At 47.3% G+C, this 18,871-nt stretch overlaps 1 protein-coding gene across 1 annotated transcript in view; it reads right to left on the bottom strand.

Moving 5' to 3' along the window:
* kif26ba (kinesin family member 26Ba) overlaps positions 1-16,522 on the bottom strand; it is a 525,292-nt gene extending 508,770 nt beyond the window's left edge. Inside the window, exons 1-2 of the mRNA XM_070888651.1 lie at positions 16,472-16,522; positions 15,962-16,339 (exon numbers count right to left, since the gene is read on the bottom strand). Coding sequence (XP_070744752.1) covers positions 15,962-16,339; positions 16,472-16,522 — 429 coding nt within the window. The remainder of the gene's footprint in view (positions 1-15,961; positions 16,340-16,471) is intronic.
* Positions 16,523-18,871: the final 2,349 nt, after the last annotated feature.

Raw genomic sequence — 18,871 nt, 5'->3', positions numbered from 1 at the left:
CTCTCTCAGGTAGACGTAAAAGACAAGATCCCATGGCGCTATTGCAAAGAGCAGGGTAGTTCTCCCTGGTGCCCTGGCCAATATTTATCCCTCAACTAACATCACTAAAAAAACAGGTTATCTAGTCATTATCACATTGCTGTTTGTGGGAGCTTGCTGTGCACACATTGCCTGCCTCATTTCCTATAGTACAACAGTGACTACACTTCCTAAAGTACTACATTGGCTGTAAAGCACTTTGGGATGTCTGAGGTCGTGAAAGGCGCTATATAAATGCGAGTCTTTCTTTTGTTTCTAAGCACAGCTGCTGTCAGACTAGTAGGCATGTGCGGTTTATAAACCTACGGTTTAGGCAGTGCTCTCTTTCTGCGCCAACTTACAGATGGAAGAACAGCAACAGCTTTGGGCCGTGCCAGGCCAGTGTTCAGCATAATTTAATGCCTTGGGTTGAACTCTGAGAGCTGCCCGATTATGGTACCAACAACAACTTGTATTTATATAGCGCCTTTAACGTTGTAAAATGTCCCGAGGCACTTCACAGGAGCGTAATCAAACAAAATTTAACACTGAGCCATCTGAGGAGCTACTAGGTCAGGTGACCAAAAGCTTGGTCCAAGAGGTAGGTTTTAAGGAGCATCTCAAAGGAGGAATGAGAGTTAGAGAGGCGGAGAGGTATAGGGAAGGAGTTCCAGAGCTAGGACAACTGAAGACCTTTAAACATTCACTCCCTCCACCACCGGCGTATCATGGCTAGGCAATAAATGCAGCCATTCCAGTGCCACACAGATCCTCGGAGCAGATAAATAGAACAGTTACAAAAGTAAAATACTGCAGATGCTGGAATCTGAAATAAAGCCAGAAAATGCTGGAAATCTCAGCGGGTCAGGCAGCATCTGTGGAGTGGAAGCAGAGTTAACGTTTCAGGTCGATGACCTTTCTTCAGAACTGGCAAATGTTCGAAAAGAACATTCGAATAGAACAACTGTTTTCCAATAAGTAGGTTGCAGGTCATTCAACCCATTAACTCCCTCTCCGTGATTGGAACATCTTTTGGTTCTCTCCCCTACCCATTCTTCCCACCCGACTGAGATGTTTATCTTTTAATCTTCCGTTCTGATGAAGTGTCTTTCCTCTTCACACATGCTGCCCGACCCACTGTGCGTTTCCAGCATTTTCTACTTTCATTTGAACATGCCCAGCTACAGTACAAACTGTCCTGACGTTCAAGGAGCTGGATTATATGGACCTGTAAACTGGATATATATGGACCTGCAATATCTAGGGCTCCGCTTACTGAACTACATGCGAAAATATTACAGAATAACCTCAGACAGCCATTTTCTTTCAAACATTTTCAACGTCAATCAAAACCGGATTTTCCAAAAGAGCTCCCTCTACAGGCCTGATGCTGTATTACCCCAGGGCACGATTAGAATTGCAGCTAAACATAATTTGACCAGAAATCCCCTGTTCTTCTTCAAAATAGTGTCATGGGATTCTTTATGTCCAACATCTCACATCTTTACAGCTGAATATCTCATCCGAAAAGTGGCGCCTCCGACAGTGCAGCACTCCCTCAGCACTGCACTGGACTGTTAGCCTAGTCTCTGTCGAGCTACTTTGCCAAGAAACAGAATTCCTAGAAACTATCTTTAAAACTGGAGGCAGGCTAATATACAAGACCAATGTATAGGATTGTAGTACATGTAATCACCCAAACTGTAATTGAATTTTTTTTTAAAGGTATGCGCCAAATAAAGATTGCATTCAATGTGCTAATCAAAGAATAAGAGTTTCAGCCTCAGGTCAACATTACATATTGGCGTTTGTTTTAATCCTCCAATTTGCATCAACTAGACTCAGCTGCTTTTGCCTCCAGGTCAGAAGGTTGTGGGTTCAAGCCCCATGGCAGGACTGGAGAGTACAATCAAGGACGGCAATCCGGCAATTCAACAACATGCACTTATATCATCATCATCATAGGCAGTCCCTCGGAATCGAGGAAGACTTGCTTCCACTCCTGAAGTGAGTTCTTTGGTGGCTGAACAATCCAATACGAGAGCCACAGACTCTGTCACAGGTGGGACAGATAATCGTTGAGGGAAGGGGTGGGTGGGACTGGTTTGCCGCACGCTCTTTCATCTGTCTGCGCTTGATTTCTGCATGCTCTCGGCGTTGAGACTCGAGGTGCTCAGCGCCCTCTCGGATGCACTTCCTCCACTTAGGGCAGTCTTGGGCCAGGGTCTCCCAGGTGTCAGTGGGGATGTTGCACTTTATCAGGGAGGCTTTGAGGGTGTCCTTGTAGTGTTTCCGCTGCCCACCTTTGGCTTGTTTGCTATGGAGGAGCTCCGAGTAGAGCACTTGCTTTGGGAATCTTGTTGTGCAAGGCCCCTGGGGGAAGAGTGACCATAATATGGTAGAATTCTTTATTAAGATGGAGAGTGACACAGTTAATTCGAAAACTAGGGTCCTGAACTCAAAGAAAGGTAACTTCAACGGTATGAGGCGTGATTTGGCTAGAATAGACTGGCAAAGGATACTTAAAGGGTTGATGGTGGATAAGCAATGATAAACATTTGAAGATCACATGGATGAACTTCAGCAATTGTACATCCCTGTCTGGAGTAAAAAATAATACGGGGAAGGTGGCTCAACCGTGGCTAACTAGAAAAATTAAGGATAATGTTAAAACCAAGGAAGAGGCATATAAATTGGCTAGAAAAAGCAACAAACCTGAGGACTGGGAGAAATTTAGAATTCAACAGAGGAGGACGAAGAGTTTAATTAAGAGGGGGTAAATAGAGTATGAGAGGAAGCTTGCAGGGAACATAAAAACTGATTGCAAAAGCTTCTATAAATATGTGAAGAGAAAAAGATTAGTGAAGACAAATGTAGGTCCCTTGCAGTCGGATTCAGGTGAATTTATAATGGGGAACAAAGAAATGACAGACTAATTGAAAAAATACTTCGGTTCTGTCTTCACGAAGGAAGACACAAATAACCTTCCAAATGTCCTAGGGGACAGTGGGTCTAGTGAGAATGAGGAACTGAAGGATATCTTTATAAAGCAGGAAATTGCGTGAGGGAAATTGATGGGATTGAAGGCCGATAAATCCCCGGGGCCTGATAGTCTGCATTCCAGAGTACTTAAGGAAGTGGCCCTAGAAATAGTGGATGCATTGGTTATCATTTTCCAACAGTCCATCAACTCTGGATCATTTCCTATGGACTGGAGGGTAGCTAATGTAACATCACTTTTTAAAAAAGGAGGGAGCGAGAAAATGGGTAGTTATAGACCGGTTAGCCTAACATCAGTAGTGGGGAAAATGTTGCAATCAATCATTAAGGATGAAATAGCAACGCATTTGGAAAGCAGTGACAGAATCGGTCCAAGTCAGCATGGATTTATGAAAGGGAAATCATGCTAGACGAATCTTCTGGAATTTTTTGAGGATGTAACTAGCGGAGTGGACAAGGGAGAACCAATGGATGTAGAAATATAGAAACATAGAAAATAGATGCAGGAGTAGGCCATTCGGCCCTTCGAGCCTGCACCGCCATTCAATGAGTTCATGGCTGAACATGCAACTTCAGTACCCCATTCCTGCTTTCTCGCCATACCCCTTGATTCCCCCTAGTAGTAAGGACGACATCTAACTCCTTTTTGAATATATTTAGTGAATTGGCCTCAACAACTTTCTGTGGTAGAGAATTCCACAGGTTCACAACTCTCTGGGTGAAGAAGTTTCTCCTCATCTCGGTCCTAAATGGCTTACCCCTTATCCTCAGACTGTGACCCCTGGTTCTGGACTTCCCCAACATTGGGAACATTCTTCCTGCATCTAACCTGTCTAAACCCGTCAGAATTTTAAACGTTTCTATGAGATCCCCTCTCATTCTTCTGAACTCCAGTGAATACAAGCCCAGTTGATCCAGTCTTTCTTGATATGTCAGTCCCGCCATCCCGGGAATCATTCTGGTGAACCTTCGCTGCACTCCCTCAATAGCAAGAATGTCCTTCCTCAAGTTAGGAGACCAAAAACTGTACACAATACTCCAGGTGTGGCCTCACCAAGGCCCTGTACAACTGTAGCAACACCTCCCTGCCCCTGTACTCAAATCCCCTCGCTATGAAGGCCAACATGCCATTTGCTTTCTTAACCGCCTGCTGTACCTGCATGCCAACCTTCAATGACTGATGTACCATGACACCCAGGTCTCGTTGCACCTCCCCGTTTCCTAATCTGTCACCATTCAGATAATAGTCTGTCTCTCTGTTTTTACCACCAAAGTGGATAACCTCACATTTATCCACATTATACTTTATCTGCCATGCATTTACCCACTCACCTAACCTATCCAAGTCACTCTGCAGCCTCATAGCAACCTCCTCGGAGCTCACACTGCCACTCAACTTAGTGTCATCCGCAAATTTGGAGTTACTACATTTAATCCCCTCGTCTAAATCATTAATGTACAATGTAAACAGCTGGGGCCCCAGCACAGAACCTTGCGGTACCCCACTAGTCACTGCCTGCCATTCTGAAAAGTCCCCATTTACTCCTACTCTTTGCTTCCTGTCTGACAACCAGTTCTCAATCCACGTCAGCACACTACCCCCAATCCCATGTGCTTTAACTTTGCACATTAATCTCTTGTGTGGGACCTTGTCGAAAGCCTTCTGAAAGTCCAAAAACACCACATCAACTGGTTCTCCCTTGCCCACTCTACTGGAAACATCCTCAAAAAATTCCAGAAGATTTGTCAAGCATGATTTCCCTTTCACAAATCCATGCTGACTTGGACCTATCATGTCACCATGTGGTGTATTTGGACTTTCAAAAGGCTTTTGACAAGATCCCACACAAGAGATTGGTGTGCAAAGTCAAAGCACATGGTATTGGGGGTAATGTACTGACATGGATTGAGAACTGGTTGGCAGACAGGAAGCAGAGAGTCGGGATAAACGGGTCCTTTTCAGAATGGCAGGCAGTGACTCGTGGAGTGCCGCAGGGCTCAGTGCTGGGACCCCAGGTCTTTACAATATACATTAACGATTTAGATGAGTGTCATATCTCCAAGTTTGCAGATGATACTAAACTGGGTGGCGGTGTGAGCTGTGAGGAGGACGCTAAGAGGCTGCAGGGTGACTTGGACAGGTTAGGTGCGTGGGCAAATGCCTAGCAGATGCAGTATAATGTGGATAAATGTGAGGTTATCCATTTTGGGGGCAAAAACACGAAGGCAGAATATTATCTGAATGGCGGCAGATTAGGAAAATGGGAGGTGCAACGAGACCTGGGTGTTATGGTTCATCAGTCATTGAAAGTTGGCATGCAGGTACAGCAGGCGGTGAAGAAAGCAAATGGTATGTTGGCCTTCATAGCTAGGGGATTTGAGTATAGGAGCAGGGAGGTCTTACTGCAGTTGCACAGGGCCTTGGTGAGACCTCACCTGGAATGTTGTGTTCAGTTTTGGTCTCCTAATCTGAGGAAGGATGTTCTCCTAATCTGAGGGAGTGCAGCGAAGGTTCACCAGACTGATTCCAGGGATGGCTGGACTGACATATGAGGAGCGATTGGATCAATTGGGCCTTTATTCACTGGAGTTTAGAAGGATGAGAGGGGATCTCATAAAAACGTATAAGATTCTGACGGGACTGGACAGGTTAGATGCGGGAAGAATGTTCCCAATGTTGGGGAAGTCCAGAACCAGGGGACATAGTCTTAGGATAATGGGTAGGCCATTTAGGACTGAGATGAGGAAAAACTTCTTCGCTCAGAGAGTTGTTAACCTATGGAATTCCCTGCCGCAGAGAGTTGTTGATGCCATTTCATTGGATATATTCAAGAGGGAGTTAGATATGGCCCTTACGGCTAAAGAGATCAAGGGGTATGGAGAGAAAGCAGGAAAGGGGTACTGAGGGAATGATCAGCCATGATCTTGTTGAATGGTGGTGCAGGCTCGAAGGGCCGAATGGCCTACTCCTGCACCTATTTTCTATGTTTTCTATGTCTGGCATGCGGACTATGTGGCCTGCCCAGCGGAGCTGATCGAGTGTGGTCAGTGCTTCAATGCTGGGGATGTTAGCCTGAGTGAGGACACTGATGTTGGTGCGCCTGTCCTCCCAGGGGATTTGTAGGATCTTGCGGAGACATCGTTGGTGATATTTCACCGAATGGCCTACTCCTGCACCTATTTTCTATGTTTCTCCAGCAACTTGAGGTGTCTATTGTACATGGTCCATGTCTCTGAGCCATACAGGAGGGCGGGTATTACTACAGCCCTGTAGACCATGAGCTTGGTGGCAATTTGGAGGGCCTGGTCTTCAAACACTCTTTTCCTCAGGCAACCGAAGGCTGCATTGGCGCACTGGAGGCGGTGTTGGATCTCATCGTCGATGCCTGCTCTTGTTGATAGGAGGCTCCCGAGATATGGGAAGTGGTCCACGGTGTCCAGGGCCGCGCCGTGGATCTTGATGACTGGGGGACAGTGCTGTGCGGTGAGGACAGGCTGGTGGAGGACCTTTGTCTTACGGATGTTTAGCAAAAGGCAAAAGGCCCATGCTTTCGTACGCCTCAGTAAATACGTTGACTATGTCCTGGAGTGCAGCCTCTGTATTTGCACAGACACAGGCACATTTATATAGCACCTTTAACATTGACAAGAAAATGACTACAATGCGGACAGTCAAAACTAGCGGGAAGTAGCAGGATACTGGGGCCTTTCCAATAGGAGCTGAGCATGATCAGGATGTGTAAATGCATTAAACATGGGCCTACATTGTAAATGACAACTTAATGAGCAATGCCATGTTGATGCCCAACAAATTATCCAGGCACATAATGAATTGTCTTTTCAAAAGCATTAATGCAATTTGTAATACAAATCCGTCAATTTTGGTTTGTAAAGAAATGTAAATGAAATAACAGTGCATTATTCAATATGCCATCAAACAACAGCTTTCATTTGTATAGCGCCTTTAATGTCGTAAAACATCCCAAGGCACTTCACTGGAGCAGTAACAAACCTGTGTCTGTCAGGTATCGGCCTGCTTAGTCATCAAAGCACACATCTATCACGGACTTATGTTTCCCTCATTGTTGGCACCATCATCCTCGAGTACAACAACAACTTGTATTTATATAGCGCCTTAACCCAAGGCGCTTCACAGGAGCGTTAACAACCAAAATTTGACACCGAGCCACATAAGGAGCTATTAGGGTAGGTGACTAAAAGCTTGATCAAAGAGGTAGGTTTTAAGCAGTGTCTTAAAGGAGGAGAGAGAGGTGGAGAGGTTTGGGGAGAGAATTCCAGACCTTAGAGCCTGTATGGCTAAAGGCACGGTCACCAGAGGTTGGGCAAAGGAAGTGGGCGATGCTCAAGAGGCCAGAATTGTAGGAGCACTGAGTTCTCAGAGGGTTGGAAGGTCGGAGGAAGTTACAGAGATAATCTCCTACGAAAGTGCTGACTTTTGGGTGGATGATACATTCAACCAAAGTCTGATCTATCTACTGCACTGATTCAGGTAGATGTTAAATATCTCATGCAACAACTTGCATTTATATAGCACCTTTAACGTAGTACAACATCCCAAGGTGCTTCTCTGGAGCATTATCAGACCACATTTGACCCCGAGCCACAGGAGGAGATATCAGGACAGGTAAAGAGGTCCGTTTTAAGGAGCATCTTAAAGAAGGAGCGAGGCACTCTATGAACACCATATGCCTTGGTCAACATCACTTGCTCAACCAAAACCACCAAAAGAAAGCACGTTGCTGTTTGCGGGATGTTGTTGCCACAGAGAAGTGTAGCGCTTTCTAACATTGCAACAGTCACTGCACTTCACAAAGTCAAAAGCACTGTAGAAATAGAAGGTTTTAAGCAAGTACAGGGGCAGGGAAAGAGGGAGGGGAGGAAAGAACAAAAGGGAAGGTCTGTGATAGGGTGGAGGACAGGAGAGATTAAATAACAAAAGGGATGATGGTGCAAGGCAAAAGGTAATGGGCCAAGTAAAGCTGGTCCTGGAGGAGGTGTAAATGGCAAAAGCCGAATCATTACCAACACTTGCACATTTTCCAACAGGACTCACTGCATGATGATTCAGGATCGGGATCCCAGGCTGCTTTTCTGCACTCCCCAGCCCAATGGCACTGAGATTAATTATAAGATCCCCTCAATTGTCATGGCTGAGATCAGATAGTTCAGCCCAAAACAGGGCTCAAACCTGGTATCTTAATAATCGGCACAGCTCTGTTCCACACTGAGGCTGCACTTACCCACTGAGCCTCACTGGGAAAAAAGAAAAGGCTTGCATTTATATAATTGGACATCCCAAAGCATTTTACAAGCAACAAAGTGCTTTTTGAAATGTAGTCACTGTTGTAATGTGGGAAACGCGGCAGCCAATTTGCGCACAGCAAGCTCCCACAAACAGCAATGTGATAATGACCAGACAATCTGTTTTAGTGATACTGGTTGAAGGATAAATTTTGGGCAGGACACCAGGGATAACTCCCCTGTTCTACTTCGAAATGGTGCCCTGGGATTTTTCTGTCCACCTGAGAGAACAGACGGGGCCTCAGTTTAATGGCTCATCCAAAAGACAGCACCTCCGACAGTGCAGCGCTCCCTCAGTAGTGCACTGGAGTATTGACAAGCCCATGTGGTGGCTGGTGTGCAACGGCCACCACACGTTAAAAAAATCCACGCACAGGCATCTTCCACCATTCAATATGTGGTTCGCGACCTGGAATATCAGGTCCTTCATTGAAACACCTGTGAACTCATCCCCTTTTTGGTGTGGAAGCAAGTCATCCTCGATACAAGGGACCGCCTAAGAAGACTGCACTTTAGTGTCAGCCTAGATTTATGTGCTGACACTCCAGTGCAACTTGAACCCACAACTTCTGACTCAGGCGGCGAGGGTACTACCCACTGAGCCACGTCTGACACAAAAAGACTGGTATATTGAAGTGTTGTGCCTGGAACTCTATGCGATTGGCTTTGAACACTGGAGTTCTATATAATCTAATTAGCAGATGGCACGCTTGATTCGGGAATTTACATGGCATCAACTGGACTTTTAGCAAGGGATGGTGGGGGAGGGAAAAAAAATGAAGCTAGCAGCAAAAATAAGGACAAAGCACATTACCAGTGCAGCGTAGAGTTTTATGTATTCAGACTGCAGAAACCCTTATAAATATATCAGTCACATCACCACAACTGGTGACCATCCCCCCACTAGCGAACGGGTCATTACTGGCGAATGCTATTTTAATTGCGTGTCTCAGTTTATGAGCTGCTTTGACCTGCCATAAAAGCTGTGGGCCCAGCTTAATGCCTGAAACCCGAGATCAAAACTGACCAGCAACACCACTGGCAAAATAACAAGAGCATCAAGCCTCTAGCAAGCCGCTACCATCTGTTTGCTGAACCAAATATTTACGTTTGTGCATTTTTTTTTCTTCCCCCCCCCCCCCCCCATCACCCACCCCTTGGAAAATCTGTTTAACCTTGCAGGACATCTGGCCCACTCTCTAATCGGCCTCATGCTAACCTGCTGGAGCATTTGGCAGTCATTAAAAATTAGGCCACTTTGTTGCTATTTTTTTGAAATGAACTACTCTCCGTGATCTTCCGTTGTTGCTCCCTCTGACTGTTCTCCAACTGCAACCAAACTCTCAATTAAAAAGGGTGCTTTTAAAGAGAAAGGGCTTGCAATTATACTCCTCCTTTCACAACCTCAGGATGTCTCGAGGCACTTCACAGCCCATGAAGTACTTTTTGAAGTCATTGTTGTAAATGCAGGAAACGCGGCAGCCAATTTTGCGCACAGCAAGCTCCCACAAACAGCAATGTGATAATGACCAGATATTCTGTGTCTTTTTTGATGTTGGTTGAGGGATAAACGTTGACCAGATCGCCCCTGCTTTTCTTCAGAATATGGATATGCAACATTCCCGCTGCAGTGCGCAGCCGCACAGCGGTCTGGAGGTCCTGCGCAGGCCACTCACCGGCTTTTAACCGGAAGAAACCGCGCGTGCACAGGAATTCAAATGGGTTAAAGGGACCGTGCACGAGAAAACAAATTAGAGAGAACATTGATACCACGGGACCTTTTGCATCCACCCGAGAGGACAGACGGTTTAACGTCTCATCCGAAAGACGGCACCTCTGACAGTGCAGCACTCTCTCAGTACTGGATGGGAGTGTTGCCTCAGATTTTGCACTCTGCAAGTCTCTGGAGTGAGACCTGAACCCACGAATTCTGACTCAGAGGCGAGAATGCTACCCACTGAACCATGGCTGACACCTATCTTTACACAGACAGGGCAACACTACGATCGCTGCCTGCGCACTGTGCAAACAATGCCTCCGATGGAGTCCGAGGTCCAGGTTTTCATGGCAGTGGAAGTCAGAGGCAGAGAAAATTTGGGGCTACTTCCAACTGTCCCTCCAACCGGCCCAATAAAGGATCTGTGTTTGGCATGTAAAGTCAAAAGGGGAGTGCTCTGCTCAGAGGTAGTGGGCCTCCAACTAAGCAATGTCCATCCAACACTCTAGAATGTAAAATGACCTTAAGGCCTCTTACTTCACTAGTGAGTCTGGCTGTAAGAATGTGTGCCCCTCCCCCAGCTCAGTGCTTAAAGGCACCAGCTGGTGTGGTCCTGAGCCATATAAAACCAGGCCCCAAGTTCAATGCTTAGTCCACGCTGAGTTAGTTAATCTCAGCTGGAGCATGCTGGCGGGGGTCACTATAATAAGGCATCCGAGCCCCAGGCACAAATCCCAACCAGCCGCAGATCCTGCGCCTGATCCCTTATCCACTGACAGGTCATCAGGAAAATAGTTAAAGACTGTAGAGAAACACATCCTTTATTTTATTTAACAAACTATGGGCAACAAAGAGTTAAGTATCCCAGAAACATGTCAGGATTAATTGAATTCCAACAATGCTGCCGCTATCGATTCACTGTCCGCATGAAAGATCGCCAGGCAGCCGGCGGTGCCAGTGTGCTCTGCCGTCTCCACCGCCATCGATGCCACGTTCTTGGCTGTGGGCGGTTGGCAGCAGCCATTGTCGCAGCAAGTGTGGGGGAGATGCCCGATTGAACCAACCCTCTGCTGTCACCTACCAACCCAGCCAAGGACTGGGCAAAGGCCCTCGACCCCAGGCAGGGTCTGCTCGCTGCAGATCCGAGCGACCTGGCGGCCCCTGGCGCTTGACTGGGTTGGGGAAGTGCCCGCTGCAACCCGAGGTACTGGGGGCAGCGTTCCCAACCAACCAAGATCTTCACAAATTAAATGGCCCCATCTTGCGAACCGGCTAACGTTCAGTGTGGATTTTACAAGTGATAATGCTGCGACTGTGACCACAGGGTTAAAACGAGCAATGTTAATCAGAAAGCAACTCCCTCGGCAATTACAGTTAAATAAAAGTCAAAGGAATTAACACCGTGACATCAAGCACTAGCCAGTGGGTGCAGAACACAACCTGATATCATTCAAGCAGAAAATGTTGGAAAAATTGCCTGAATATTTCACCAGAATCAATTTAGTTTAAACTCCACATACTGTAGTCAGGTGAGGGAGCCCCTTTGTCAGATCCACATCAATTGCTTTTCAATAAATCTACCCACTCCAGCTACAATATTCCACTTAATATCGTCCCCTCTCATGAAGTACAATAGCTTGAAAGCATTCCATTCACTTCCAAGGACAAAGATTCCCCATGCATTTTAGCAAAGTCTATGTCACACAGGTGCTTAAGGGAGACATTGCAAAAAATAAAACAGCCGTTCCAATATTAATGTGTTGCTAAATGTGGTTATAGCACTGGGAAGAGACCTAGATAAGGGAACGCTGCACTGAGACTGAGAGAAATGCACATTCACAGACTGCAGGGAACAGTCCGTGCACACTGCATATACACTAAAGATATACAGAACCGTGTATTAAACCAGGGAAAGTGAAAACCCAGCTTTAAGTACACACTCACAGACACACACACACACACAAATAACACACACATAAATACAGACACACACACATAAATAACACACACATACATACAGACACACACACACATAGGCACAAATAACACATATACATACACGTACACACACACAAACATATATATATAGACACAGACACACAAAAATAACATACACACATAAACATACACACCGACATACTCACACACACACAAATAACACATACACACTCGTACACACAAACATATACACACATACAGACACATACACACACACAAATAACATACACGCACATACATAGACACACTCACAAACATACAGACACGTAGACACACAAACACTCAGACAGAAACACAGACAAACGCACTCTCACACACTCACATTCCACAGAGTGGACATTTTAGCCGGTTATAGAAACTCTTTTTGGAGTTCACCTGCAAAACATAAAACATTAAACGGTGCCACCCGACCTGGGTGACACTCCAGACATTTACAAGGCCCTTTTTTTCCCCCCTTTTTTGTTTTTAGCCGGTTATAGAAGCTCTAGCCCCTTCTGTCCAGGTGCTGCTTATGTCACTGTACCACAATCTCTCGCTGTGCTTCAATGTTGATGATGAGGTTGTGCCGCTGGACGGGGAAACTGCGCCCCCCGCGGAAATGTCGACATTTCACTATTGCTGTCAGCGGTTATAAAAAGGAGCAGGAAAGAAGAGTCCCGAAATAAAGCCTTATTGTGTGCAAGTTAAAATGGACCGGATACCTTTTAAAGAGGAAGGGGTTCAGAAGTTATCACCCATCGCCTTGCGGACAGTGTTGGAGAGGAGAGTCGGGGGAGAGGGATTTCATGGCCGAATAGCAGAAACTGATCAGAGAGCCGCTTCTCTAACCTGGAGCCCAGATTCTCACACACACAGTATTTCGATTGAGTTTTAAATCAATTAAACTCAGTCGAAATACAAGAGGTCCGCTTCATAAATCACCTGGCCGCCAGTTCATTTCAGCGGTCCCCCACTTAAGATGTCCGGGTGTGTCTCCCGCCCGAAAAAAAACCTCTTGCTATTTAGATTTTATGGGGATGTGTGTCCTTACACTGAACCCTCCCTGTGATTCTGATCCAGTCCACAGGGTCACAGAGATCCAGGTTTCAGAATGAATGATCAAATATACTCCTGCTCGGCCTGTCTTCGGGAGGTGATGGGAGGGTTTATGAGCCAATTCGTTCAGATTATAATGTGCGGTGGCTGGGTGTCACCAACAAGGTAATAAGAGCTGGACTTTAGCACCGTCAGACCTGCAATGGATGGGGAATCACAGTATGGGGGGGTAACCTGGCTTGTGTTTGCAGACACCTGGCCGCGGCGGTCTGGCTCATGCCCCGCTCCTTCCCCCTCCCACCCCGGGAAGAATTATTAACACCTCTGCCCGCAGCACCACTGCAGACAGCCAGTTAACCAAGGCGTGCGGCCCCTGCCCCGAGTCACTTTGCGCAGAGAATGTGAGCCTGTCCCTGGAGATTTACATAGCTACACTGATCATGTGCTGTGCTGTTCCCCATCGGCTCGCCTCTCGCTGTACTATTAGTGTCTGTCTGTGCACACAGCATGTTTTCAAAACGATAGTCTGGATAGAAGAGAAACTGCTTCCACTGGGAGGGGGCGGTTACCAGAGGACACAGTTTTAAAATAACTGACAAAAGAACTAGGGGGAAGATTAGATTTTTTTTTAACGCAGCGAGCTATGATCCGCAATGCGCTGCCTGAAAGGGCGGTGGGAGCAGATTCAATGGTAACTTTCAAAAGGCAATTGGATAAATGCTTGAAAAAAATGCAGGGCTATGGGGAAAGAGCGGGGCAGTGGGACTAACTGGATGGCTCTAGCAAAGAGCCGGCACAGGCACTATGGGCCGAAGGGCCTCCTGTGCTGTGTGATTCTATGTATGGATGTGTGTGACTGGTGTCTGAATTCAGAAAATCATTGACTCGCCTCTCCCATTCAACGGGGTACAGTGTAATATACATACATGACAGTCAATATAAAAATGAAAGAATTATAAATACCATTTTTTAATTTAATACCGATTGCCAGCTGGTAATGAACCCCGCCCCTTTAACCTTCTGTGTATAATACAGCAATCTCTTGTCTGCAATCACCCTAGCTGCTGCAAGTTGACTACTGCCGCCTTCACGGTGCAAATATTCTCCTATTTGGTATTAAGGAAGGGGACAGAACATGTGCTTCTGTTAAATATTCGTCCCCTCTCTCCCACCTGAGAGAATGTGGATTGGGCGGGGGGAGAGAGAACAGGGCTAATGGGGAAAGGATCTGATTTGATAGTTAGCCGTCTGGAGCGCAACATAAAACCGCTGGGAGTAGGCAAAACATCTGCATCGAGCAAGCATCAGGTACTGCGCCAGTAGGAATGAATGAATGAATGAAGGAAGGAAGGCAGAAAGGCAGGAATCGCCACCCGGTGATCTGCAGTGCCCACAGTCGCTCGGTCCCCGGTAACAGACCCAGTCTCACCCCGGGCACACTCCATCTCGCGGCAATGCCAGCCCAGTTAAGCAGCAATAATTCGCCAATGTATACATATAAAATACACACGCGTACTCTCATCAATGAATGCAAGCCCACGTTCCAGTCACCCCAGCCTTTCGACTGCATCGCTGCCGGTTTTAAACCGCACGCAGGTTTTCTTTTGCCTTCAAACCTGGAGTGTAAAATGGTTCACAGCAGTGAGGAACCACCACATACTGCTGCCGCTGCTGTCGGCGGCGGCGGGGCTTTTTAATATTATTTTTGCATTTGAACATACTGCTACTACTAAATTTCCGCCAGCCAGCTCACAGCGGAGATGGACCCGAATATATATATATATATCTAATGTATAGCGAGAGGAATTTCAATAATTTATATCACCACTTCTGAAGATTTCTGACCTCCTAGTATGTGTAAAAGCATTAACATTCCAACAAACACACACATATTGAGCACATGAATATTCTATAATTTTTAGCGTGAAGGGGGAATCTCCCATATAAAGTGACATTGTTAACGATCCGCTTCTAATGGATGTCTTTCTCCGGGCGAAACACTTTTCATATATATATATATAGAAGCGGGGAATCGAATCGATTACAATCTTATGATCGATAAAATACTATCGTTCCCCCCAAAACTCGCGCTAACCTTCAGCTATGGACAGTGTGTTAAATGTGTAGGAGAGGGGTTTGAGCAGTGTGCCAGTGTAGAACGTGTCGAACCCCACCACAACGCCACACACATACACACACACACACACCCCACACACACACCCACAAACACAACCACAACCCCCCCTTCACACACACCCCCCCCCCACACACACACACACATCCACACCCCCCCACCACACACACACACACCCACACCTCCCCACACATACACACCCCACACACACACACACACACACCACTCCCCCAAACCCCCCCCCACACACACACGCACACCCCACACACACACACCCTTCACACACACCCACACACCCCCTCACACACACCCACCCACACCCCCCACACACACACAACCACACACGAACACCCACACCCCTCCTACACACACCCACACCCCACACGCACCCCCCCACACACACACACACACACCCCACACACACACACCCCCACACCCTCCCCACACACACACACACACACCCCCACACACACCCACACCCACCCCCCCCACACACACACACACCCCCCACACACACCCCCCACACCCCCACCCCACACCCCCCCACACACACACACACACACACCCCACACACACACACACACACCCCTCTACACACACACCCCTCCACACACACACACCACCCCCCCCCCCCACACACACACACCCACCCACACCCCTCCACACACACCCCCCCCCCCCCCCACACACACACACACACACCCCCCCCACACACACACACACACACACACACATACCTTGCTGGAGAAAGCGCCGGGGATCATCATCTTGAGCGCCTGCCGCTTGAGTTCCACCAGCCGGGTGTTACAGTTCTCGCACCAGATCCCTTTATCTTCCGAGCCGCAGGAGCCCGGCGAGCCGGTGCCCGACGAGGACGAGCCGGGAGACGATGCGGCCAGCGAGCCCGGCGAGCCGCTGCCCGAGCCGACGGACGAGCCCGGGGACGAGGTGCTGGAACCCGGGGACGCGGTGCCCGGACTGGGCACCGCTCCCGCTCCCTCGGGGGCCGGCCGGTTGCCGGTCCGCGAATCCTCGCACATCTGAAACCCTTTCCTGTACCAGATTTCGGGGGCGAAAGTTGCCAGTTTTGTCGGTGAATAACTCTCCGCCGTCCCCTTGATTTAAAAAAATACACAACACATTTTTATTTTTCCCCCAAAAGATCAACTCATACCAACTGCAGTTGTCTTTACACATTTATAATCGATTTGCAATATCTACAAATAAATAAATCAATCGCTCACCACATGCTTTCGATTCCTCGCAAAAACAGCTTTGCTTCCAGAGACGGAATTCATGTTAAATACAATTTCTTTGCCCCTCTCCCTGGTTTATTACTGATTTGATTGTGCACACAACGCGGACCCCAGATCCAGCTGCACCAAGCCAGAGAGCACAGGCTGCGAATAATGTCACTGCCACGGAAAAAATTAAACTTCACCAGCTCTTTGATCACATCATCGCTGCTGGATTTTTGTCCCGAGCCACACATCGCCCCTCACTGCAGGACTGCCCATTGCTACATTGCTGTTTGGAGAGAGAGAGAGAGAAAATGAACTGCTGCCTTTGCCCCTGGTCACTCAGATTGAGTGGAGTCTGCACAAGGTTTGAGTGCCTGAACTCAAGGGTGGCGGGGCGGCGGCGCTGCGCTTAACTTGGCCACTTTCTCAGCATCGGCTGCCTTTTTTTTTTCCTCTCCACCAAAAGCAATTCGGGTTAAAATGAAAATGTGCCAAACTCCAGCGAGCCAGCCGTGTGGGCGGAGCTCGGCTCGTCCCAGCCGCCCAATGTGGCGCACCGCAACAGCTGACGGCTAGGCTCGGCTTGTCCCAGCTCGGCTCGGCTCGGCTTGTCCCAGCTCGGTTCGGACCGCGCTCCGCGCCAGCTGACGGTAGACCAGCCGCGAACGGCACAGCCGCTCGGACAACGGATGTTTTGTTGTTGCAGGGGGAGGTTCAAAACAACAGGCTGTCCCCCACCCTCACACCACCTCATCCCACCTTCATCCCACGCAGCTCCTCGCCTCACAGGAACTCCTTGCAGAGAAATACGACCCCAGTCAAACTGTGCCTTGTCAATGTTAAGATGTGCAGGTGCATTGTCAATGTTAAGATAAGAACTAAGAACATAAGAACATAAGAAATAGGAGCAGGAGTAGGCCATACGGCCCCTCGAGCCTGCTGTGCCATTTCGATCATGGCTGACCCGATCATGGACTCAGGTCCACTTCCCATAACCCCTTATTCCCTTATCGGTTAAGAAACTGTCTGTCTCTGTCTCAAATGTATTCAATGACCAGCTTCCACAGTTCTCTGAGGCAGCGAATTCCACAGATATACAGCCCTCTGAGAGAAGAAGTTCCTCCTCATCTCAGTTTTAAATAGGCGGCCCCTTATTCTAAGATTATGCCCCCTAGTTCTAGTCTCCCCTATCAGTGGAAACATCCTCTCTGCATCCACCTTGTCAAGCCCTCTCATAATCTTATTTGCTTCAATAAGATCACCTCTCATTCTTCTGAATTCCAATGAGTAGAGGCCCAACCTACTCAACCTTTCCTCATCTCCGGAATCAACCTAGTGAACCTTCTCTGAATTCCAAAGCAAGTATATCCTTTCTGACATATGAGGAGAGATTGGATCAAGTGAGCCTTTATACATTGGAGTTTAGAAAGATGAGAGGGGATCTCATAGCAACATATAAGATTCTGACGGGACGGGACAGGTTAGATTCGGGTAGAATGTTCCCGATGTTGGGGAAGTCCAGAACCAGGGGACGCAGCCTTAGAATAAGGGGTAGGCCATTTAGGACTGAGATGAGGAGAAACTTCTTCACTCAGAGTTGTTAACCTGTGGAATTCCCTGCCACAGAGAGTTGTTGATGCCATTTCATTGGATATATTCAAAAGGGAGTTAGATATGGCCCTTATGGCTAAGGGCATCAAGGGATATGGAGAGAAAGCAGGAAAGGGGTACTGAGGGAATGATCAGCTATGATCTTATTGAATGGTGGTGCAGACTCGAAGGGCTGAATGGCCTACTCCTGCACCTATTTTCTATGTTTCATAAATATGGAAACTAAAACTGTACGCAGTATTCCAGGTGTGGCCTCACCAATACCCTGTATAACTAGCAAGACATCCCTGCTTTTATATTCCATCCCCTTTGCAATAAAGGCCATGATTCCATCGACCTTCCTGATCACTTGCTGTACCTGCATACTATCCTTTTGTGTTTCATGCACCAGGACCCCCAGATTCTGCTGTACTGCAGCACTTTGCAATTTTTCTCCATTTAAATAATAACTTGCACTTCCATTTTTTCTGCCAAAGTGGATAACCTCACACTTTCCAATGTTATACTCCATCTGCCAAATTTTTGCCCACTCACTTAGCCTGTCTATGTCCTTTTGCAGGTTTTTTGTGTCCTCCTCACACATTTCTTTTCCTTCCATCTTTGTATCGTCAGCAAACTTGGCTGCGTTACATTCAGTCCCTTCTTCCAAGTTGTTAATATAGATTGTAAATAGTTGGGGTCCCAGCACTGATCCCTGCGGTAATGTACTGGTTACTGTTTGTCAACCTGGGAATGAACCATTTATCCCGACTCTCTGTTTTCTGTTTGTTAGCCAATCCTCTATCCATGCTAATA

The sequence above is a fragment of the Pristiophorus japonicus genome, chromosome 9 (assembly GCF_044704955.1).
Source record: "Pristiophorus japonicus isolate sPriJap1 chromosome 9, sPriJap1.hap1, whole genome shotgun sequence".
In the NCBI taxonomy this organism is placed as follows: domain Eukaryota; kingdom Metazoa; phylum Chordata; class Chondrichthyes; family Pristiophoridae; genus Pristiophorus; species Pristiophorus japonicus.
Note: the sequence above shows the minus strand (reverse complement) of the source record. Positions and strands in the feature narration are given on the sequence as shown.